The 24,979-nt window shown below is 42.7% G+C and overlaps 1 protein-coding gene across 6 annotated transcripts in view; it reads right to left on the reverse strand.

Annotated features, from left to right (window-relative positions):
• swt1 (SWT1 RNA endoribonuclease homolog) overlaps positions 1-24,979 on the reverse strand; it is a 266,421-nt gene that overhangs the window by 16,084 nt on the left and 225,358 nt on the right. For all 6 annotated transcript variants that reach the window (XM_038794629.1, XM_038794631.1, XM_038794630.1 and 3 more), the window contains 2 exons: positions 16,407-16,485; positions 16,101-16,168 (listed from right to left, as the gene is read on the reverse strand). In XM_038794629.1, coding sequence (XP_038650557.1) covers positions 16,101-16,168; positions 16,407-16,485 — 147 coding nt within the window. The remainder of the gene's footprint in view (positions 1-16,100; positions 16,169-16,406; positions 16,486-24,979) is intronic.

Here is a 24,979-nt window from a genome sequence, read left to right on the forward strand (position 1 = left end):
CTATTGAACGACTACCACTCGTACCCTTCTTTCCAGCAGCACTTTTGTTAACTTTCAACATACTTTTGCCAACCAGTGTCTTATACAATTAGATGGGCCTGGTTTGTCCACCAAAATCCCCCCGGAAACCAGGCAGAAAAGATGGGAGCTACCTTATGTGCAACTTTCTTCTGCATGCCGCCACTGGAAGTCCTCTGACAGATTAAATCTAGTCACAATGACTACATAATGCAGAAGAAAAATCTTTTCTTTACATTGTACTTTTAGAGGTTCAGCTCTACGGTTGTATTAAAATCTCTCGCAAATGGAAGATTCACTCCTGGTCATGATGGCCTTCTACTGTATTTACCAAAATTATTACATTTTTCACTAATATCCTTGTCTTGTATATTCCTCACCCAGTATCCCTGTATTCTTTAACAGAATCTTCAACCTATGTCCGGAAGGATGTGCAAATTGTCAATATACTTTTGTAACAATTTTCTTCTTCACCTTGCAATCCCTATCTCCAGCTGCCATTAATACCTCTTTAACGTTCTGTCTGGAGATGATAGGCCTTAAAGAAATACAATAAAGACTGTGCGAATAACAAATCTACAGATTTGATCTCCAAGTCGTACTTTACAGTAAAGATACTTCCTTTAATTAACACATCAGTACTGATAGTGATTTACCTCTTCTATTTTACAAAGTAGTACTATTCGTTTTGGTCATTTCATCATGTTATCATCACCAAACCCGAATCAAGTAGAGCTGTCATATTTTTAAATTTTATAATCGGTCTTCTTTAATTAAAGAATCCACGTAATCTAGTCGATTCCACATACCTTGGACATATGCCCACTATCTAGAAATGCGTAACTGGATACATCTGCCACTAAGATACTTATTACCAGACTGAATTTTCTGGTCACCAATATGATTCCTTCTGATTGGTCAGTATCGTCTTTCTTGCCTTCCATGTCATGTTGTCTCAAAAACCCGGCTTTTCATTTTTGGGCAATTCAATGCATAATTATATTTAAGAGTTGCATCTGAAGCACCTCTTGATCAACCTCTGGTTATTCCTGGAGTTCACCCTCCCCATAATTGCCAAACTCCAAAAAGGGTCTCTGTCCTCATAATTCTTGTTTATAATCCTTCTTTCATCTCGATATTTGGACTCTATATTCGAATGGTCCAGAAATGCTGCTAGCATTGTATCCTCCATCTTTTGTTTCACTGTCGAGGCCAGCATTTATTGTCTATCCCTAATTGCCATTGAGAAGATGGTGGTGCACTGCATTCTTGAACCACATATGGTGCAGAAAGAGACCATTCATCAGCCCATCGTACGCACTGGCCAAAAAGATAAAAAATAAACTAGTCATTCATTTTCCAGCACCTGGTCCATAGCCTTGCAGGTTACAGCACCAGATCACCTCTAAATGAGTTGAGCACCACCAACTTTGGTTGTGAACACCAGACACTCAAGTCCCCTCTAAACCTTCTACCAATCACCTTAAACCTTTGCCCCTGGTAATCAAGCCCTCAACAAAGAGAAAGTATTTCCTGTCTCGTCATCTCATAATTTTGTATACCTCAATTAGGTGACTCCATAGCCTCCTCTGTTCTAAGAAAAACAATCCTAGCTTATCCAATCTCTTTGCATAGCTGCAATTTTCAAGCCTTGGTAACATTCTTGTAAATCTCCTCTACACCCTCTCCAGAGCAATTATAACCAGACTGTACACAGAATTCCAGCTGTGGCTTAACCAGTGTTTTAAACAGTTCCATCGTTATATCCCTGCTTTTATATACCTCATCCAATAAAGGAAAGCATTCCATATGCTTTCTTGACCACCGTGTTCACCTGTCCTACCATCTTCAATGTGGACATGCACTCCAAGATCTCTTACTTCCTCCCTCAACTCTTCTCAATATCTTCCCGTTTATTGAGTATTCCTGTGCTTTGCTTGCCCTTCCTAATGCATTACCTCAGTTTTCCGGATTGAATTCCATTTGCGACTTCACTCCACTCAAGCAAATAAGCTTATCCTCTTCGCAATCAACTATACGGCCAATTTTTGTGTCATCTGCAAATTTCCCAGGCGTGCAATCCACATGCAAGCCTAAATCATTAATATATACAACAAACAGCAAGGATCCCAACAGTGAGCCCTGTGGAACACTCCTGGAAACAGTTTTCCATTCGCAAAATCATGCAACGACCATTACCCTTTGTGTCCTGTCATTGTGCAATTTTGGATCCAATCTGTCAAGTTGCACCGTGTCCTATGAAATCTCACTTTTCTGACCAGTCTGCCATGTGGGGCCTCAAATGGCTTACTGAAATCCATATACACAATATTCACTGCATCACCCTCACCAATCCTCCTTATTACTTCCTCTAATAAGTCTATTAAGTTTTTAAGACATGATCTCAAGGCAATTGAACAATGCACTAACAACTATATAATAACCAAGTGTCATAATTAAGGAGTTTTGATTTGTTTTTGAAATAGAAAATATTCAGAGATAAATCTGCACGTTTTAAAAAAGGGTAGAGAGTGGGGAAGCCGCAAGTTGCGAGTATTGAAGCTGTGTATTAAAACAAGGCAGAGAACTTTGTGCAACGTTACAGCTTAAAAAATGAGACAATATAGGCAAGGATCAGTTGTCGAATTCCAGGCTCATCTACCAGGATGGTCTCCATTCAACATGACAATAGCCTCTTTAAAACTCATGCCTGAAGGGAGAAAAGAGGACTTCAGTGCTACAACATATCCCAGTTTGGCTCCTGGCTGGCTTTCGGATTAGTTCACAAACTCCATGTTCAATTCCATAAAGTGGAGATGCCAGCGTTGGACTGGGGTGAGCACAGTAAGAAGTCTTACAACACCAGGTTAAAGTCCAACAGGTTTGTTTCAAACACAAGCTTTCGGAGCACTGCTCCTTCCTCAGGTGAAAGGAGCTGTGCTCCGAAAGCTCGTGTTTGAAACAAACCTGTTGGACTTTAACCTGGTGTTGTAAGACTTCTTACAATTCCATAAAAACATCTTGGGGCAGCACAGTGGCTAGCACTGCTGCCTCATGGCACTGAGGAGCCGAGTTCGATTCCGGCCCGGGTCACTGTGGAGTTTGCACATTCTCCCTGTGTCTGCGTGAGTTTCACCCATGCTAAATAGCCCCTTAATTGGAAAAAAAAGGAGAATTGGGTGCTCTAATTTTTTTTAATGTGCTGCAACAAACCCTTTGGCTGGGCATCAAAGGGCTATATATGCAGACAGTTGGAGACTTGGTTACGGGAAGTTAAAAATTAAAGGCAACTGTTGCAGTTAGAAGTGCCCTGAAAGAAGGGCAAGGCCAAAAACAGAAAATGAAAAGGATACAACACATACTTTCTTCTTCCATGTTTTCAGGGAAAGAAGTGGAATTAAGTTAAGTTAAATTAGATTTTACTGTTCCCCTGTACATTCACTCGCTGTGAAATGAAGCTTCTTACTACCTGTAATTCATACCCATCTCTTTGTACCATGTTTCAGTTCACCAGAAATGCATCTCTGGACTGAGCCAGATGATTGTGGCCCTAAGCCCTGTTGCAAGCCTATTCTAGGCTGGCACTTAAATATACAAACAATTTAAATTTGGGAATCAGAAATACAATTTCAAACACAACATAAATTGGGTAGGTAGGTGGCAGAATGGTTGTATAAGGAAGCACATTTTGGTAAGAATAAAGAGTTCACTCCTTGGAGGAGGGGTTCAATCCCATTCAGTTCCAAAGAATCATATTGTACTTGGAAATGTTACCTGTTTCTCTCTCGACAGATTCTGCCATACCTGCTGAGATTTTCCAGCACTTTGCTTTCATTTTGCTCCTAGGTGTGGTGAGGTTTGGTCCCCAATCCCCAAGGGTGGGGGGGGGGGGGGGGGGGGGGGGGGGCAGGCAACACAAACTTACAGAACCGGGAGACAGTATTTATGTTCCACCCGGTATTAGCACTGTGAAGGCATTTGCTTTTTCGCCAACACTGTCCTTGCCTTGCTGCAGATTTCTTGTGGTCTTTTGGGGTCTAGCAAGCCTGGCTGGTCATAGCAGGTTACATCCAAGAATTCCAACTTTATTAACATAAATGCCCAGCTGTTATTCCTGGAAATGGCCTGACTGTCTGACACTTGCCCTATTGGAGTAAAAGCTGGAAGACTGCAAATTTGAGCTGGCTTCCCAAATGCTTTAATTTTTTAGTAATTTAACCCACCCCTGTTCACACACAATCTCACCTGCACCTCCATGTAAAATTTTCCTGCTAAACCACCAAATAGCGTATTGGAAGCGAGGAGTTAAAAATACACTAATCATCAGAAATAGTGGCACAGATTAATACGGCCATAAAAAATAAAACAGAACGCTGGGGTTCAGCTCTAGAGGAATAGAATTGAAAACCAGAAATATTAGGTTCCATTTGTACCATGATCAGGCTACATTTGGGAATATTGTGCATAGTTCTGGTCTCTATCATAAATGTAGAGGTATTGGAGAAGGTGCAAGAAAGATTTGCTCGTATGGGACCAAAGCTGAAAGATTTATAGCTACAAATTGTAAATGGTAGGGTTCTTAACTCTAGAAAAAAAACTTAAGGGGTGGCGGCAGTGACCCAGAGATTTTTATGATTGAGAGTTTGATAGGGCAGATGTTTAGAATATGTTTTCAATTGCAGGGGAGACTAGAACCAGGGTCATCAATATCAGATACTTACTAAGAAATCCAACAGGGAATTTAGGAGAAACTGCTTTATCCAGAGGGCAGTTAATCTTTGATGAGGTGAGCAGCTACCATCAGGTAGATTGAAAACAGTATGGAGACTATCACACAGCATTGCTTGGCCCAGTTCTGGATTTTGTCCATTTAATCTTGCCCGATAGGTACCCGTAGAATGCAGAACCTGCTACCACAAGGAGTAGATGAATTTAAGGGGAAGCTAAATAAGCATATGAGGGAGAAGGATATGGGATTCAATGAAGACCTTTTGAGCTATATGGTTGTTAAATAGTACTTATTGTACAGAACCAATGTGATACTGTGCCATTGGAGGTGCTGCTTTTTGAATAAGGCATTAAAACTGAAGATCATTCCTGTTCTGATTGCTTAGGAAATTGTAAAAGATCCCATGGCATTATTGGAAGATGAGCTGAAAGTTCTCTTGTGTTGTTGCCAACATTTCTCCCTTGAAAAGATCAAGAGTGACTTGCAAATCTGATGCAGAGTGGGCAATGGCATTGCAGTCACCTGCAGAGTGTAGATCATGTATGTCTAGGTGGCCAGTTTAGTTATGGCATGGAGGTAACTGAGGTTAAAGTGATTTTCCCTTCGAGATGATATTTAATATTGACACCAGATGGCAGTTGATCTTTGATGAGGTGAAGAGTCATTTTGTCAGGTATATTGTAAATAATATGGAAGCTATTACATAGCTTTGCTTGGCCCAGTTCTAGATTATGTCCATTTAACCTTGGTCTGTAGATATTCCTAGTGGCTCCAAAAAAGCTTTCCATGTCATGAGAGTAAGCATATTGCTGGATCTCACAATAGCACAATGGTTAGCACTGTTGCTTCACAGCTCCGGGGTCCCAGGTTCGATTCCTGGCTTGTTACTGTTTGCACGGATGCTGCACGTACTCCGTGTCTACGTGGGTTTCCTCCGGGTGCTCCGGTTTCCTCCCACAAGTCCTGAAAGACATACTGTTAGGTCATCTGGACCTTCTGAATTCTCCCTCCGTGTACCCGGACAGGCACCGGAATGTGGTGACTAGGAGTTTTTCACAGTAACTTCATTGCAGTGTTACTGTAAGTCTACTTGTGACAATAAAGATTATTATCTCTCAGACTCTCTCTTCCCACTACTTGTCCTTTACCTGCAAGATGTGTCTTTGGCGGTTGAGCTGTTGGAATGTTGCGTTCTTGACTTGAGAGCACAGGTTGTTCTGCCAGGTTGTGATGACTAGTCACACATTTCAGCATCGTTTCTGATTAACAAGTCCTGGATATGAAGACACTCAAACCCAATGGTTTGGGCACAGGCGTTTAGTACAACTAACTTTACTTGGTCCCACTGTTCTGGAATTGAGTTGGATGTGTGAAGATTTTCCAGATTTGTTCTGAGCTACACTTGGAATTCCTTTGTTCAGGTGGGCTGTTTCAGGGCGGAGACATTGATCTCCTTCCTCGTGGACCTTTGGGCCTTGTGATGTTTTGGTGATGGGTGTCTATTCATCACCGATCGAAAAAGTCAATGATCGGTCCAATAAGCATCAATTCTACATTACAACAGTGACTACACTTCAAAGGTATTTCATAGCCTGTAGTGCGCTTTGAGACATCCGAAGTTTATGAAAAGTGCATTATAAATGCAAGTATTTTTTTCAACCACCACCACCAAAAACAAATGAACTGGCCATTCATCTCATGTTTGTGGTTTCTGATACAGGTTGACTGCCAAGTGTTTCTACACAATGAATGCATTTCAAAAATAATTAGTTGATTAACGAGAGTTTCAGCATATCCTCAGATCATAAGTAGGTGCTATGAAAATAATAAGTTTTTACTTATTTTCACATTATGTTTGATCAAATAATACTGAAACTCCAAGAAACCAAACTATGTGTATAGTTAGACATAAATGCAATTCACACAATGCAAAAACGTAGATAGAAGTTAACTTCAAGTCAAAATAAAAATAGAAAATGTTAAACAACAGTTGAGTCAGAATATGAATGTCTTTCAGCAATCGGTAAATGAACAAACTCAGACTAAACTATGAATGCATTGTCACCTACAGTTCCTGCCTATTTGTAATGAGTGCTCCAGGTGCCTGTTGCAGGTGAAGCTCAAATAAAGCTAGAACTTAGCAGGAATGTTCTGTCTCACAATCACCTGAAATTGAGATGCTGGAGAGCACAAGGATCACCCCTCCTTCTTGCTGGTTTATTTTGATGCTCCTTAAACCTAGATAGGATCTAAGCCTCAATTATCCTTTTAATCTTCGAGGCTGTCTGCATTCCATGAAAATAACATGTTGCAATGTGCATAGTGTTCCTTATTAAGTGATGTATTTTGGAAGTACTTTGGGGCAGCATGGTGGCACAGTGGTTAGCACTACTGCCTCACAGCACCAGGAACCCAGGTTCAATTACGGTCTTGGGTGACTGTCTGTGTGGAGTTTGTATGTTCTCCCTGTGTCTGCGTGGGTTTCCTCCGGGTGCTTCAGTTTCCTCCCACAGACCAAAAATGTGCAGGTTAGGTGGATAATAAAATGTCCCTTATTGTCCAGGGATGTGCAGGTTAGATCAGTGCCGACTTGATGGGCCGAGTGTTCTTCTTCTGCACACAAGGGATTCTATTCTATGATAATTAATAGAGACATGAGATCTGTGCTGCTCTGTACAGCAGCCAATTTCATAACAATAGAGTTCTATACCAAATTACGAACTGCAAAAATGCAATTTTATTCAGAACAATGGAAGTGTTGTTTTACAGTACAAGATAGTTCTTTAATTCTAGTTTATAATATAATGCCTGTAATGGAATTAGCATGCTGTACTTTCACCTCTCCGACCCGAGTTTGAATTCAGCTTATTCTACTAAGAGCAAAATCTGATATTTGCTGGTTGAATGTTTCCAATAAGTTTTGGCATTCCAAACCTAAACTCTATTTGGCTATTTGCCACAGTACCACAGTACAGAATTCCTCATAAATAAATGTGAAACGTGACTTCCGGTGACGGGGATGTGCTGAGAAGTCACACACCAGGTGGCTCTCCTCCTACTAACCCAAAAATAGGCGCTTCTTCCCAAAATAGCCTATTAAAACAGGTGAAAAAAAAAGTAGTCCCTCACCCTAGTATTATTGTAATACTACAAGAGAGGATGCGGACAACAGTAACTCCAGAGGCTGTAAGCAGAGGAGAACTGGGAGAAATAAGCGGCCAAGGTGGCAGATGCAGGAGGCGACGAAGTGCCGGCCACACGAGAGCGAGAAGGATCTGCAAGCCGCACAAGGGGCTCCCCTCACCAGAGGGTGGATGGAAGATGTTCCTTTCCAGGGAATTAAGAGATCACAGGGACGAGACAACGACAAATATTCAGGCTGCAGTCAGGGTGGCGGTCACGGAGGCCATGGCAACATGCAGGTGGTCCTAGACAAGGCAGAGTGGCAATTGGAGGTCCAGGGGAACACCATAAAATAATTAGAAAAAGACCAGAGCAACCGGATCGCTGTCCTGGAGATGGAAATAGCGAGGCTGGTCGTGACGCAGGGAAGTCTGAAAGGGAAATCAGGAAACATGGAGAACCAAAACTTAAGAATAGTGGGGCTACCGGAAGTGATAGAAGGCACAGACTCCACAGACTATGTAGCTCAGATGCTGGAAAACCTTGCGGGAAGGGACAGCTTCTCCAACCCGCCAGAAATAGACAGAGCCCACAGGTTGCTCCAGCCAAAACCCAGGGCTAGAGAGCAGCTGAGGGTGATAATCACGGAAATGCGCCCGTACCAAGACCGGAAAAGAATCTTGCGCTGGGCCAGGCAGACAAGGACCTGCAACTGGGAAGGACACCAGATTTACCAAGTAATTGGTGCCGGACAGAATTCAACAGGGCGATGGTGGCAGTGTACAAACGGCAAGTCAAATTTGGGATGGTGTACTCGGCTCCAGGACAAGGAGCTTTTCTTCACAGCCCCTACGGATGTGGGCAAATTTGTCCTGGAGAACAGGCTGAGAAAACAGCAGCAGAGACAGCGGTGAACAGGATCACCCGAAAGGACTTTAATCAGCCTGAGAAATACTTTGTGCGGGACTGCATTGCCTCGCTTACAATACAAGAACTAAAGAGTAAGAAGGAGAGTGCAGCAGAGCACAAGAGGGGGGTGAGGAAAATAGATAGCGGGTAAAGGGTAGACACACAGCCGATCCCAGGATGGGGCCACCACAATAGCGGGAAAGCTAGCGCCAGGGGGTACGAGTCGGGGGATGGGGTTGCGGCACGTCACCCGCAGGGGAGAACTCGCCTCGCAACGAGGGGGACAATTAGAGGAGTAAACAGAGCTGGGGAGCAAGGGCACCACAAACAGCCACTTTGGAGGGTCCCCAAACGAAGGGAAACTCCGAAGCGCAGGGGCCCGGCCTTGTTGTGAGAACGGTGACCGCGGCCTTTTTGTACGGTCCACTAAGAAAGGGATCCCCAGAGTGCAGGAGCGCATCCGCAAGTTAAGTATGGTTGATCTCGCAGGAGGGGGGTTCAAAGAAAACCACCAGGATAGTCACCTGGAATGTCGGGGCCACGTAGAATCATCGAATTTACAGTGCAGAAGGAGGCCATTCGGCCCAACGAGTCAGCACCGGCCCTTGGAAAGAGCACCTTATTTAAGCTCACACCTCCACCCTATCCCCATAACCCAGTAACCCCACCTAACTTTTTGGACTCTAAAGGGCAATTTAGCATGGCCAATCCACCTAACCCGCACATCTTTGGACTGTGGGAGGAATCCGGAGCACCCGGAGGAAACCCGCGCAGACACGGGGAAAACGTGCAAACTCCACACAGACAGCGACCCGAGGCAGGAATTGAACCTGGGTCCTGGAGCTGTGAGGCAGCAGTGCTAACCACTGTGCCACCACGCTGACTCAGCAGACCAGTGAAAAGATCCAGAGTCTTCGCCCACCTGAGAAGTATGAAAGCTGACATAGTTTTCCTCCAAGAGGTACACCTGAGTGAGAGGAACCGACTGCGGGTAAGGAAGGGCTGGGCGGGTCAGACCTACCATTACTGCTATGGGACGAGAGCCAGGAGGGTAGCCATACTGTTAAATAAGAGAACGATGTTTACTGTGACGAGGACGGTTACGGACCCAAGGGGACGGTAGGTCATGGCCAGCGGTGTCCTGGATGGGGCACCAGTGGTCCTGGTGAATGTGTACGCGCCCAACTGGGGCAGTGGATCCATGGCGGTTCACCCACCCAGGGGAGAAGGGTACATAATATAGGGTATAGGGTGGATACGTGGGTTTGAGTAGGGTGATCATGGCTCGGCACAACATTGAGGGCCGAAAGGCCTGTTCTGTGCTGTACTGTTCTATGTTCTATAACATATACACCCGAGTTGACTTCTTTGTAGTGGGGAAATCAGTACTTCCAGGGATAGTAAGAGTGGAATACTCCGCGATCGTGATCTCCGACCACATTCCACATTACATGGATGCGAAGCTGGAGGTTGGACATGGTCCTTCTGGCCAACAAGGCTTCCTGCAAGAAAATATTACTAATAACCAGAACGGGGAGGTCTCACGCTCCACTCTCCGAGAGGCGTTCAAGGCAGTGATCAAGGAGGAATTATTGCTTTCAAAGCATAAAGAGGGCAGATGGGCGACAGCTAGTTGACTCTATACTAGAAGTAGACAGGCGATACTCCGAGGCACCGACCGTAGAGCTCCTGGCGGAGAGGAAGAAGCTACAAATGGACTTTGTCCTGCTCTCCACAAGGAAAGCAGTGCACCAACTCCGCCAGGCACAGGGGACCCTGTACAAGTATGGAGACAAAGCCAACTGCCTGGCGGCTCACCAGCTGAGAAAGCTGGCAGCCACGAGGGAAATAGCCCAGGTCAGAGACAGCAGAGGCAAATTAGTAGTGGAGCCGATAAAGTTCAACAAGGCATTTGAAGCCTTCTACTGGGGGCTGTACACCTCCGTGCCCCCAACAGGGGATTTGGGAATGAAACAGTTCCTCGATGGATTGGACATATCAGTTGCGGGGAGGATAGGAAACAGGGGCTGGAAGCACCACTATAACTGGAGAAGTTGTGGAGAGCATTATCTCTATGCAGGCGGGGAAGGCGTCGGGATCAGGCAGATTCCCAGCGGACTTCTACAAAATATTTACGGCAGCACTGGCCCCTCAGCTGCGGGTGATGTTCACAGACTCGCTGCCTACGCTGGCACAAGCCTCAATCCTGCTGATACCCAAAAACGACAGAGACCCAACAGAATGCGGTTCCTACAGACCCATCTCGCTGCTAAACGTAGACGCAAAAATACTGGCCAAAATCCGAGCTAAGCGACTGGAGAACTGTATACCAGAGGTGGTGGCAGAAGACCAGTCGGGCTTAGTCAAGGGGAGCCAGCTAACATCGAACATCAGGTGTCTGCTGAAAGTGATAATGATCCCATCTGGGGAGAGAACACCAGAGGTGATCATCTCCCTGGATGCAGAAAAGGCATTCGACAGAGTTGAATTGACATAAGCAAACCACTTGGAATGGGTGAAACTGGGTGAAACTCCTATATATCGCTCCCTAGCAAGCGTTCAGACGAATACCTCCAGTTCTACTTCCAGCCACACAGAGGCACAAGGACGGGATGCCTGCTGTCTCTGCTGCTGTTCTCCCTTGTGATCAAACCACAAGCAATTGCATTCAGAGCAGCAAAGAACTGGTAGGGGATCCGAAGAGAGACAGAGAACACAAGAGTCTCACTCTATGCGGATGACCTGCTCCTCTACGTCACAGACCCACAAAGCAGCATGGAGGGAATCATGGCACTCTTGGAAGCGTTTGAAACCTTCTCGCACTACAAACTCAACTTGAGCAAAAGTGAGGTTGTCCCGGTGAACCCGCAAGGTGGAGGGGCAGAGCTGGAGGGAAAGCCATTTAAACAGGCCCAAAACAAATTCCACTGCTTGGGGATCCAAACTGCCCATATCTGTACACAGATCCACAAGTGGAACCTGACCAGCCTGGTGGAGGAAGTTAAAACGGACCTGGCGGGGAGGGTGCAGACAATCAAGATGAACATACTGCCCAGGTTCCTCTTCCTATTCAGATCCATACCGATCTATATCCCCAAGGCCTTTCCAACCCAGTGGAAAAATCAATCATGGCGTTTTTGTTTGGGGGGGGTCAGAACCAAGGTTCCCCACAAAAAGTCCTGCAAAGACCGAGAAGCATGGGGGGGCGGGGGGCCTAGCCCTCCCAAACCCGCAATATTACCACTGGGCAGCAACAGCATAAAGAGTAGGAATGGATAGGCTGCACGGTGGCACAGTGGTTAGCATTGCTGCCTACGGCGCTGAGGATCTGGGTTCGAATCCCGGCCCTGGGTCACTGTCCGTGTGGAGTTTGCACATTCTCCCCGTGTTTGCGTGGGTTTCGCCCCCACAACCCAAAGATGTGCAGGGTAGGTGGATTGGTCACGCTAAATTGCCCCTTAATTGGAAATTTTTTTTTTTTCAATTGGGTACTCTAAATTTATATTAAAAAAAAGAGTAGGAACGGATAAAGGAACCGGAGACCGAATGGGTAAGAATGGAGGAGCATTCTTACCCATCCCCATCGGCTAGACACTTAACGAGCCCAGTGATGATAGCCACACTCTGGTCGTAGAATCAACTATGGCAGCACTTTGGTCTAATCGAGATGTCCATTACGGCCCCATCTGCAACAATCACAGGTTTGCATCAGCCAAAATGGACACCATCTTCAAAAGGTGGAGAAAGGACAGGGGGGGACGCTGACAGTAACTGACAACACTAGAGAAACTGACGGAGAGGTTCCAAATGACCGGGGGAAACAAATTAAGATCTATTCAAATCAGAAACTTCTTACATAGGGAAACAAAGATATACCCACGACCACAGCAACAATCGCTATTAGAAGACCCACTGGACACGGACATAACAGGGAGGGGAAACTGCGGAGACCTGTATGGGCGACTACTGGGAAGGCACGTACACCACTGGGCGAGACAAGGGAAAAATGGAAGAATCTAGGGTTTAAAATCATGTGGGGTTCTGGCGCGAAGCACTGCACAGGGTCAACTCAACTTCCACATGTGCGAGGCTAAGCCTAACGTAGAACACACAGTGCAGAAGGAGGCCATTCACCCCACTGAGTCTGCACCGACCCACTTAAGCCCTCACTTCCACCCTATCCCCGAACCCAATAATCCCTTCTACCCTTTTTGGACACTAAGGGCAATTTAACAGTAATTTAGCATAGCCAATCCACCTAACCTGCACGTCTTTGGACTGTGGGAGGAAATCGGAGCACCCGGAGGAAACCCACGCAGACACGGGGAGAGCGTCCAGACTCCGCACAGACAGAAATGCAGCTGAAAGTAGAACACAGAGCTAATTTAATCAGAACCCAAATGAGTAGGCTCGTCCCAGAGGTGGAAGACAAATGTGAACGGTGCCAAGGAAGTCGCCTAACCACGCCCACATGTTCTGGCCAGCCCCAGGCTTGTCGGGTTCTGGACAGCCTTCTTTGAGGTGATGTCCAAGATTGTGGGGATGAGGGTGGAGTCATCCCCGAGAGTGGCAGTCTTCTATGATTCAGAACATCCAGAACTCTTTATGGTGGGGAGAAACGAGACCCCTGCCTTTGCCTCCCTAATTGCCTGCCAGAGAATCCTGCTTGGCTGGTGATCAGTAGCACCACCCACAGTTGCAGACTGGCTGACTGAACTATCGGAATTTCTCCAAATGAAGTAAATCAAATTTGCTATCCAGGGGCCGGAAGAGGGCTTCCACAAAACATGGGAGCCATTCGCTAATCTGTTCCAAGATTTGTTTGTAGTGTCATGTTTCATGGCCATTTTTTGAAGTTCAAACTCTCTCACTTTTTCTTTTTCCCTGATCGGTACCTCCCTTTCTCTTTCTTGTTGTTCTGCTAGGGCTATTCTTTCTTTTTCCCTCATTTCGTATTCAAGCTGCTTTAATTCTTTTTCATGTTCAAGTTGTTTAATCTGTAACTGAAGTTTTGCCATTTCTAATGAGTCAGACTATCTCAGGCCATTTAAATGCTCAGCTACCACCGTAAGTACTTCTTTTCGTATGCAGTCAGGTAATGTTAACTGCAATGTTTTTGCCAAATTAAAAAGCCTTTTTTTAGTCTCTGTCCGTAAGGTACTGCGTGTGTCCTTCTCCACCTCCAAAAACTTCAGAGCCTCTGAAAGAGCCATTGTCCACAACACACTCCCTACTTAAACTGGAATACCATACCTGGTAAACAACCACAAATATGTTCACCCCTCACCGTCTTTATGTTCACTAAGCCAACCCAATTATAAAAGATAGACTTTTATTCCAGATGAACCCACAATTTTTTATGGGCCAGGGTTTAGAGAACACCAAAGTATATCATGGGGTTCACTTGACCCACAACTTTTAATGGATTTTGGTTATGGCGAGCACAAGGGCCTACTTTACAGGTGTGATGCAACAGAGATCTAAAGTATTTTTAAACAAAACAATGTTTATTCTATGAATCCAATTAACATTTTATAAACACATAGTAAACATCTTATCAACTACCAGTACTGATACCCCATCCCCCCGCCAAAGATACAGTATTCTATAGGTAACCCTTAGTAACTTTCCTAACAACAGCCATAAGTCAAAGACACATTTTAACAAAGACAGTAGGTTTGCATTCCTTACAGAAACAGGTATTACTTTGAAATCATCAAGTGATGTGGAGACACATTCTTTAGCATGCAGAGAGAGGCCAAAATACACTTCCTTGGTTTGAATGCAGCTCTGCAACTGGAAACAAAACTAAAACTCAGAGCCAAAAACAGCTTCCAGCTCAGAACAAAAGTAAAAAGCAGAGCCAGAGCCCAGCTCCACCCACACAATGACATAACTGCAGCCACTTGAGAAGACAAACATTTCTTAAAGTGACATTCCCATGAAGTAGCCAACAGCCAGGGGGAGGGGCTTCCACAGAAGAACCACAGACACAAACAAGAGGGGGGGGGGGCGGAAAGACAGAAGGGAGGGAACAAAGAAACACAGAACCCAACCATACTTAACACTAGCGTACGTAGCACTATGCTCCCCCAACAGGGCCAGGTTGGAAAACCAATGAGCAAAGAAGGTATGGCAGATAACAGAAAGGGGAGGGGTATCTGAACGGCAGGAGAATGTCAGGAGCAGGGGACCTAGCCAAAACTAGGCACTTGTTGAGAAATAGACATTGTAAGTGATGTTTATAGATTTAGTGAGTGGTAACTGATGTATATAGTTTCTATGTTCACATTCATCTTTGTTTTGTATAAAAAACCCTCATAAAAACATTAAATACAGGCAGCTGAATAGGAGCAATTTACCACGATGTAATATATGTGTCACTGTATGATGCTATTATGTATGATAATGGAAACCAATGAAGAAAAAGGGAAGGGGTGTAAGGGGAGTTCAGTTTTGGAGGCTAACTCTACTGTGGGCTTTTGCAAATTGTAATTGGTTTATACAGATGTTTATTTTTATTAAATCATTAAAAAAATGTGTAACTGGCAATTTCAGAAAAGGTAGTGTGAATGAAAATGAAAAACATTATGGGGTTAAGTGGGTTAAACCATATTATTGGGGAAGAATAGACGTATCTTTAGTTTGCATGTTATACCTGGATGCTGTAACTAGATATCAAAAATGGAAAACTGTCCCAGTTCCCATAAATGACATCTCTACTGGAATGCAATCCACAATTTCAATGTTTTTCAGTTGTAGCATGCAAGGGAATTAGATTGAAGAACTGAGACAGAAAATCAAATTGAGATAGACACACAGACTATTAACTGAGTGCAGAGGAAGTTGCTACAATCTCAATAGAGATTCCCCAGTTTTGTCAAAGATCTTTGAAATTTTTCAATCAGAATTTTAAGTGTTTTTTTCATCCAGGGTATTTGGTGTGATCATTTATCCCACTTGTTGCAAACCAATGAAGTCTATTCAACAAGTCTGAATCAATAACATAAACTCGATCTTAGCCTCGAAGCCATTAACATTTAATATGTAAATGATGATGTAATGGCCCGGTAAATGCAGTTTGTCCTTAACTGATCAAGTTCTGTACGTTCTCTCCAAAGTTTTGAATTATGTATTAATGGTAGCTTTATATCAATATTATAAGGCTCTGCTCATGCAGTGAATAAAGAAAAAGTACAAAGCAAAATGAATATCAATGAAGTACGGCAACAATTAGAGACTCAATAGCATGCACACACAGATCATATTGCACACCGAAGGTTCATTTACATTGCCAGACAAAAACCTGTTTGCAACTCACCTGTACTCTTCATGAGTAAAGCATTCATGCAAATCCTGCACAGAGAATCTCGTAACAGAGATATTTGTCTGAAAAAATAAATAAACTATCTGAATAACATTTCCTATAGCAACAAAAGTTAAACAGGCAAAATAGAAAACAAAACAGAAACATGAGTAATCTCCAAGACATATTTTCTTACGCAAATAGGGATCAAGTAACTAATTTGTTATGCATCAACCTTTATTGTATTATTCAACGCAAAAAACTAATAACAAAGTGAAGAAAGGTTTAAACATTCTATTTTCTCAAAAGCTATTTTAATACCTCTTCATTATTTAGAAAGATGTGCAGAGTTTCCGTGAGCTTCTGAAAGTCTTGAACGTTGCTGTCAGACGACAAAATTCTGAAACAACAATCGTAAACAGATTAGGTGAAGTCTAAGACCAGAATATTAAACAACCAACCCTCAAACAAAATTACCTTCATGGCAAAATATAAACACATCAAACAATACTGAATGGATAACACCATCTAAAATTACTAGGAAAGCGACACTGGCATTCCATGCAGTCAAAACAGTTGCCAGATTTAACCTGTATTTTTAGAATTAGGAACATTTTGCGCGAATATGCCCTAAGAGTAGGTACATACAGCACATAAAGAAACTATTAAACTCATCACGGATATTGGCTGTTTGAAAAGCCAGCCACTTACTCTCATTTTCCTTTCTCTTCACCATACTCTTCAATTTTTGTTTTATTTTTATATGGATTTGCTTCCACTAATATTTCTGCTAGGGAATCCCCACATTTCAACAGTTCTCTCCATGTAAAAATACTCCTTTAATTCATTTGGTGATGATCTTAAATTTATGTTGCTGAAGGTTGGAATAATCTTTCATTGGATGTGGGTATCGCTGGCTGAGCCATTCCTGGGGGCATTGCTGTGGATCTGGAGCCAGACCAAGTAAAGACGATAGATTTCCTTCCCTAAAAGACGTTAGTGAATCAGATGAATGTTTATGACAATCAACAATGCCTCCCCTAATAATCTTATCAAAATCCTTTCTAATTCTGAACATTTCCAATAGATATCTCTGGACTACTTCAATAATACACTTTAATCTCAATTTAAGAAGGACGTTTCCCATGATTACTATCTTGTGGGAAGAGAAGTGCGAAGTGATTCATTTTGGAAGGTGGAATTTGAATGCTGAATACAGGGTTAAAGGCAGGATTCTTGGAAGTGTGGAGGAACAGAAGGATCTTGAGGTCCACGTACATAGATCCCTCAAAGTTGCCACCCAGGTTGATAGGGTTGTCAAGAAGGCGTATGGTGTATTGGCTTTCATTAACAGGGGGGTTCAGTTTAAGAGCCGTGAGGTTTTGCTGCAGCTTTATAAAACCCTGGTTAGACCACACTTGGAATATTGTGTCCAGTTCTGGTCGCCTCATTATAGGAAGGATGTGGATGCTTTGGAGAGGGTGCAGAGGAGATTTACCAGGATGCTGCCAGGACAGGAAGGCATGTCTTATGAAGAAAGGTTGAGGGAGCTAAGGCTTTTCTCACTGGAGCGAAGAAGGAAGAGAGGTGACTTGATAGAGGTGTACAAGGTGATGAGAGGCATTGATAGCGTGGATAACCAGAGACTTTTCCCCAGGATGGAAATGGCTGTCACAAGGGGACATAATTTTAAGGTGATTGGAGGAAGGTATAGGGGAGATGTCAGAGGTAGGTTCTTTGCACAGAGAATGGTGGGTGCGTGGAATGCACTGCCAGTGGAAGGTGCTGGAGTCTGAGTCATTCGGGACTTTTAAGCGACTCTTGGACAGGCACCTGGACAGCAGTAGATTGATCTTAGATTACGATAAGTGGTTGGCACAACATCATGGGCTGAAGGGCCTGTACTGTGCTGTACTGTTCTATGTTCTACAACAAGAACTTTCAGACTTTAAATGAGAATTAGGACTAGAAATTGTATAGCCCAATTTTTGGGCACTGGGGTCACAATTCGTTACCTGCCCATGCAGATCAAGTGGGCAGCACAGAAATGTAGTGAACCCAGCTCTGTAAGGCTCTCCCGAGTTCTGTGTAGAGGAGATGACTGTCTGCATCAGGGCCAGTTGTGACGGAGCTTGCAGCGTTGCAAACTCAATGAGGACAATGGCATCTTCTTCCTGATTGGCGTTTTTATACTCCCAGTTCACCATCATCCTTAAATTTGGCATGAGCAGTAAACTGCTGATGATGTGACCATGGATCTCTTGCTTACCACTCTCACCACGTCCATTTCTTGATCTGACACTCCCCGTCACCAGTTCAGATATCGGCAGTGCACATTAGAGTACTCAATTATTTTTTTCAATTAAGGGGAAATTTAGCGTGGCCAATCGACCTACCTTGCACATCTTTTATTTGTGGGGGTGACACCCACACAAATAAGGGGAGAATGTGCAAACTCCACATGGACAGTGACCCAGGGTCGGGATCGAACCCGGGTCCTCAGTGCCATAGGCAGCAGTGCTAACCACTGCACCACCATGTCACTGTGCAGTGCACATACTTGAAGATGAGCATAAATTTGAGTTCCGTATGGATAATGAGGGTGGCGCAGGCAGCCTGGGGGTAAAGAATGATTTAGTTACCAGTGCATCAGAGGATGAAGTCACAAATGAGTTTCACTGCAGAGGACTCAGATGGGGATCTCAGAGTTTTATCCACCAAGATGTTGGGTGCATTAACTGGTCTGGCAGACAGCCACCAATTACTGTCAATGACTATGGAGGAATCTGGTTTCAATTTGTCATATGGCATGGCACTTCTCCTCAATCACACTGCAGACCCAGAGGCAATACCACTGCTGCCACCTGTTGTAGCCTGTGTCATGTGAGAGTACCTTCAAGAAATGGGTGCTTATAAATGGGTGTGTATATAAATATCTGTAGTGAGAAATGGGTGTTTTATTACTGCAGTGATGTCAGAGAGTGGGTGGAGCTGGGCTATATGTCAGCTTTTTACTTTCGTTTTAGGCTGTTTGCTGCAGGGTGTGTTTTAGTTTTGGTTTCAGAGCTGGATATCTGCAGTCACAGCCAGAATGGGTATTAGTCTCTGTCTCTGTAATCTAAAGAATGTAAATCGATCCTTTGGTGATTTAAAACTAATAACTTCTCTCAGTAGTGACTTTAACTTGATGTGCTTCTGTTAAAAGTTCTTTTTTTTAAAAGTCTTATGGATGTTACAAGGACAGCTTAAGGATTACTTAAGTGTTGTATTCTTTGGGGGTTGTAGTTGAATTGATGGTTGCTAAGGTGTTCACTGTATGTTTTAAACAGGTTAACTTGAGTTCATTGAATAAACATTATTTTGCTTTTAAAAAATACTTTTCCATTTCTGCTCTACCACACCTGTAGAGTGGGCCGTGTGCTCCTCATACCACAATCTAGTAAACGTTTTGGGTCAGGTGAACTCCATGATACACTTTGGGGTTCTCTAAACCCTGGCCCATAACAAATTGTGGGCTCAAGGAGTATAAAAGTCTATCTATTGGATTGGCTTAGTGAACTTAAAGACAGTGAGGGGTGAGCATATTGTGGGTGCTTTTCAGGTGAGGGATTTCAGTTTAAGGAGGGAGTGTGTTGTGGACAATCGCTCTTTCAGAGGCTCTGAAGTTTTTGGGGGTGGAGACGGTCATACGCAGTACCTTACGGACAGAGACTAAAAGCAGACTGTTAGTTTTGGCAAAAACATTACAGTTAACATTACCTGACAAAATGCGAAAAGATGAGGTCATTATGGCGGTGGCTAAGCATTTAAAGTTGCCCGAGATACAGTTTGACTCATTGGAAATGGCAAAAATTCAGTTACAAATTAAACAAATGGAACATGAGAAAGAATTAAAGCAGCTTGAATACGAAAGAGAGAGAGGAAAAAGAAAGAGAGAAAGAGAGAGGAAAAAAAGAGAGAAGAAAGGAAAACAGAAAGAATAGCCCTAGCAGAACAAAAAGAAAGAAAAGGGGAGATATAGATCAGGGAAAAATATAAAGAGAGAGAGTTTGAACTTCAGAAAATGGCCATGAAACATGACAGTCAGTTAAAATTGGCAGACGTAAAGGGAAATGTACAGTTGGTTGATAGTGATGAGGATAGTGAGAAAGAGCATCATAGTTGAAGGCTTTGTGGGGATCTATTTAAATATGTCCAAGCATTGCCAAGGTTTGATGAGAAGGAGGTAGAAACCGTTTTCATGTCTCTTGAGAAGGTAGCTAAACAAATGAAATGGCCACAGGACATGTGGGTATTACTGATTCAAACAAAGCTGGTAGGTAGGGCTAGTGAAGTGTTTGCATAACTACCGGAGGAGGTATCTGGGACATGTGAGGAGATGAAAAAATCCATCCTAGGTGCATTTGAACTCATGCCTGAAACCTACCGACAAAGGTTTAGAAATATAAGGAAAATTTTGAACAAACATACATGGAGTTTGAAAGGACCAAATAGAGTAATTTTGATAGGTGGATAAGGGCTTTGAAAATAGATCAAACGTATGAAGCTCTCAGAGAAATAATACTTTTGGAGGAGTTTAAAAATTCAATTCCTGATGTAGTGAGAACTCATGTGAAAGAGCAGAGGGTTAAAACTGCGAGATTAGCAGCAGAAATGGCAGATGATTATGAATTAATTCATAAATCAAAGTTTGGTTTCCAACATCAGTTTCAGCCTCTGAGGAATAGAAACTGGAGACATGAGACATGCTCAAGTGGTAAAGGTAAAGGTGATCTGATGCGAGATAATAAGGAGAGTGTACCTCAGACTAAAAAAGAAATCCAGGAGGGTGGAAAAGAAATGAAAAGTTTCAAATGTTTTTACTGTAATAAACTATGCCATGTAAAGTCAGTGTTGGTGGTTGAAGAAAAGCACTGGGAAGGCTGATATGGTAAAACATGATAAGACAGTGGGTTTGTGAAAGTGGTAAAGGAAAGCCCAAGTGAAGCGAAGGAGGAGCAAAAGATTGTACAGCCTGATCAAAAGGTGATTGATAAGAAGGTGCCAGATCTCTTTAAAGAATTTACTTTTGTGGGTCAAGTTTACTCATGTTTATCAGGAGGAGTAGGTAAAGAAGTCACAATTTTAAGAGATATGGGAGCTAACCAATCTTTAATGGTAAGAGATTAGGAGTTATGTAGTATGGGAAGAATATTGCCAGAAAAGGTGGTAATATGTGGAATTCAGGGTGAGAGGAGTAGTGTTCCATTATACACGGTAAGGTTGGAAAGTCCAGTGAAGAGTGGTGAAAAGATAGTAGGAGTAATAGAGAAACTAACTTGTTCAGGAATATAGTTTATCTTGGGTAATGATATATAGTGGGAGTGATGCCTACTGTGGTGGATAAGCCAGTGGAAAATCTGACAACTGAAGTGTTGAAGGACGAATATCCTGGGATTTTTCCAGATTATGTAGTAACAAGGTCGCATCGCCACAGGTTAAGACAAGAGGAGAAATCAAGGAGAGAAGATGAAGTTGAAGTGCAATTATCAGAAACATTTTTTTAAAATTTAGTGTACTCAATTCATTTTTTCCAATTAACGGGCAATTTAGAGTGGCCAATTCACCTACCCTGCACATCTTTGGGTTGTGGGGGCGAAACCCACGCAAACACGGAGAGAATGTGCAAACTCCACACGGACAGTGACCCAGAGCCGGGATCGAACCTGGGACCTCAGCACCGTGAGACAACAGGGCTAACCCACTGAGCCACCGTGCTGCATTTCAGAAACAATTTTTGATCAGATGGTTGAAAAAGAACAAGAACAGGTGGAGGATGAGGCGGATATTTATAGTTTAGGAAAATTGGCGGAGTTACAACAGAAAGATATAGAAATAAAACGGATGTATCAGAAAGCGTATACGGAAGAGAAATCTGAGTGTATACCAGAGTGTTATTATCGTAGAAGTGATGTCTTGATGAGAAAATGGAGACCTTAACATATGCAGGCAGATGAAAAGTGGGCAGAAGCTCATCAAGTAGTATTGCCGGTAGGGTATAGAAAGGAGGTGTGGCGAGTTGTACATGAGGTACCAGTGGGAGGTCATTTGGGAATAAGGAAAACTCAAGCTGAAATCCAGAAATATTTTTATTGGCCTGGACTACATAACAATGTAGTTACATTTTGTCAAATCATGTCACACATGTCAAGTGATAGTGAAACCTCAAGCAGTGATAAAACCAGCACCCTTAATACCCATTCCAGCGTTTGGGGAAACTTTTACAAGGGTCCTAATTGATTGCGTAGGACCGCTTCCTAAAACAAAAAGTGGAAATCAATATCGTTTGACTATAATGGATGTTTCTACTAGGTTTCCAGAGGCCATTTCAGTACGTCATATTACAGCTAAAAAGATTATGGAGGAGTTACGTAAATTCTTTACTAGATATGGACTATCCACAGATATACAATCAGATCACGGATCAAATTTTATTTCAAGGTTATTCAAAGAAGTTATGGATAGCTTAGGAATAAAACAATTTAAATCAACTGTGTACCATCCAGAATAGCAGGGAGTGTTAGAAAGGTGGCATCAGACATTAAAGACAATGTTGAGGGCTTAACGTCAAGATTATCCAGAAGATTGGGATAAAGGAATTCCATTCGTACTGTTTGCAATTAGGGATGCACCTAATGAGTCAACCAAATTTAGTCCGTTTGAACTAATTTTTGGTCATGAGGTAAGAGGACCACTTAAATTGATTAAGGAAAAATCGGTGAGTGAGAAATCGGAAATTACATTATTGGATTACGTGTCAAATTTTAGGGAACGATTAAATAGAGCAGGTGAATTGGCTAGACAACATTTTAAAGTTGCACAAAATGTGATGAAACGGGTAGCGGACAAGAAATCCAAAGTTCGTAGTTTTGCCAGTGGAGATAAACTTTTAGTATTGTTACCAGTGGTAGGCGAACCTTTAAAAGCAAGGTTTTGTGGACCTTATCAGATTGAAAGTAAATTAACTGAGGTGAATTATGTGGTAAGAACGCCAGATAGGAGGAAAACTCACCGAGTGTGTCATGTGAAAATGCTTAAAAGGTACTTTGAAAGGAAAGGAGAGAAAAAGGAGCAGATTTTAATGATTCTAACTCAGTGACGAACCAAACCCAGATGACTGAATTTGACATACCTCAAATTAAATTGGAAAATAAGGATGTTCTTATAAATTGGGATAAATTGTTGAGTTACCTTCCAAAGGAAAATCGGACTGACCTGAAAGAGTTATTGATATCACATGGGCATATTTGTGGAGATAAATTGGGAAGTACTAAATGGCTATACATGATGTAGATGTGGGAAATGCTGTTCCAATCAAACAACATCCACATAGACTTAACCCTTTAAAATTGGCACAGGTTAACAAAGAGATTGAGAGTATGCTTAAAAATGGCATAATTGAAGTGGGTTGCAGCCAATGGAGCTCACCCATAGTGATGGTACCTAAACCAGATAATCGGAATAACAATGCAAGGCTGTTTCACTGGAGTTTATTGTAACAGCCATTTAATTTAAAAATAGTACATATGGCAGGACGTAAAAACATGATAGCCGATGCTTTATCACAAATGTGATGAACGGAAGCAATTTCAGTTGGAGGAAGAATGAAAAAAATGGACTATATTATTATACCTGTTTGCATGTGTTGCTTTTTGAAACGAAAAAGTATATTTACTGTGTGCATTTCTTAAAGGATACTGAAAAGGTGAAAAATTAAACCATCTTGAAGTTGATGGGTTTTTTTTTCTTGGGGGGGGGGAGGTGTCATGTGAGAGTACCTTTAAGAAATGGGTGTTTATAAATGGGTGTCTATATATATCTGTAGTGAGAGTTCGTTTAATAAATGGGTGTTTATTACTGCAGTGATGTCAGAGAGTGGGTGGAGCTGGGCTGTCAGCTTTTTATGAAATGAAATGAATGAAAATCGCTTATTGTCACAAGTAGGTTTCAAATGAAGTTAATGTGAAAAGCCCCTAGTCGCCACATTTCAGCACCTGTTCGGGGAGGCTGTTACGGGAATTGAACTATGCTGCTGGCCTGCCTTGGTCTGCTTTAAAAGCCAGCTCTTTAGCCCTGTGCTAAACCAGGCCCTTTTACTTTCGTTTTAGGCTGTTTGCTACAGGGTGTGTTTTAGTTTCGTTTTCAGAGCTGGATATCTGCTTCACAGCCAGAAGGGGTATTAGTGTCTGTAATCTAAAGAATGTAAATTGATCCTTTGGTGATTTAAAACTAATAACTGCTCTCAGTAGTGACTTTAACCTGATGTGCTTCTGTTAAAAGTTCTTTTTTTAAAGTCTTATGGATGTTACAAGGACAGCTTAAGGATTACTTAGCGTTCTATTCTTTGGGGGTTGTATTTGAATTAATGGTTGCCAAGATGTTCAACTGTATGTTTTAAAAAGGTTAATTTGAGTTCATAGAATAAACATGGTTTTACTTTAAAAAAAAATATTTTCCATTTCTGCTGTACCACACCTGTACAGAGTGGCTTGTGTGCTCCCCATACCACAATCTAGTAAAAGTTGTGGGTCAGGTGAACTCCATGATACACTTTGGGGTTCTCTAAACCCTGCCCCATAACACCTGTGTGTGGCCAGATCACTACTCCTCTGCCCCCAACCTATGAAGGTTAGAAACACTATCTGTTAAATCCAGATACTCGGCACACCACCTCCATAAACACCCCAGAGCTGTTCCAGAGACTTTGCAATTGAAAAACTTGCAAAGATGACTTTAACTGCAATATGGGAGTCTGGCCCTTTAAATAATATTACCGTATTATACTAACAGGGCATCTTGCAGCTTCAGGTTTGTAATTGGCTAAATGAACAATGAAACAGCTGCCTGCACATGTG

The sequence above is a fragment of the Scyliorhinus canicula genome, chromosome 4 (assembly GCF_902713615.1).
Source record: "Scyliorhinus canicula chromosome 4, sScyCan1.1, whole genome shotgun sequence".
In the NCBI taxonomy this organism is placed as follows: domain Eukaryota; kingdom Metazoa; phylum Chordata; class Chondrichthyes; order Carcharhiniformes; family Scyliorhinidae; genus Scyliorhinus; species Scyliorhinus canicula.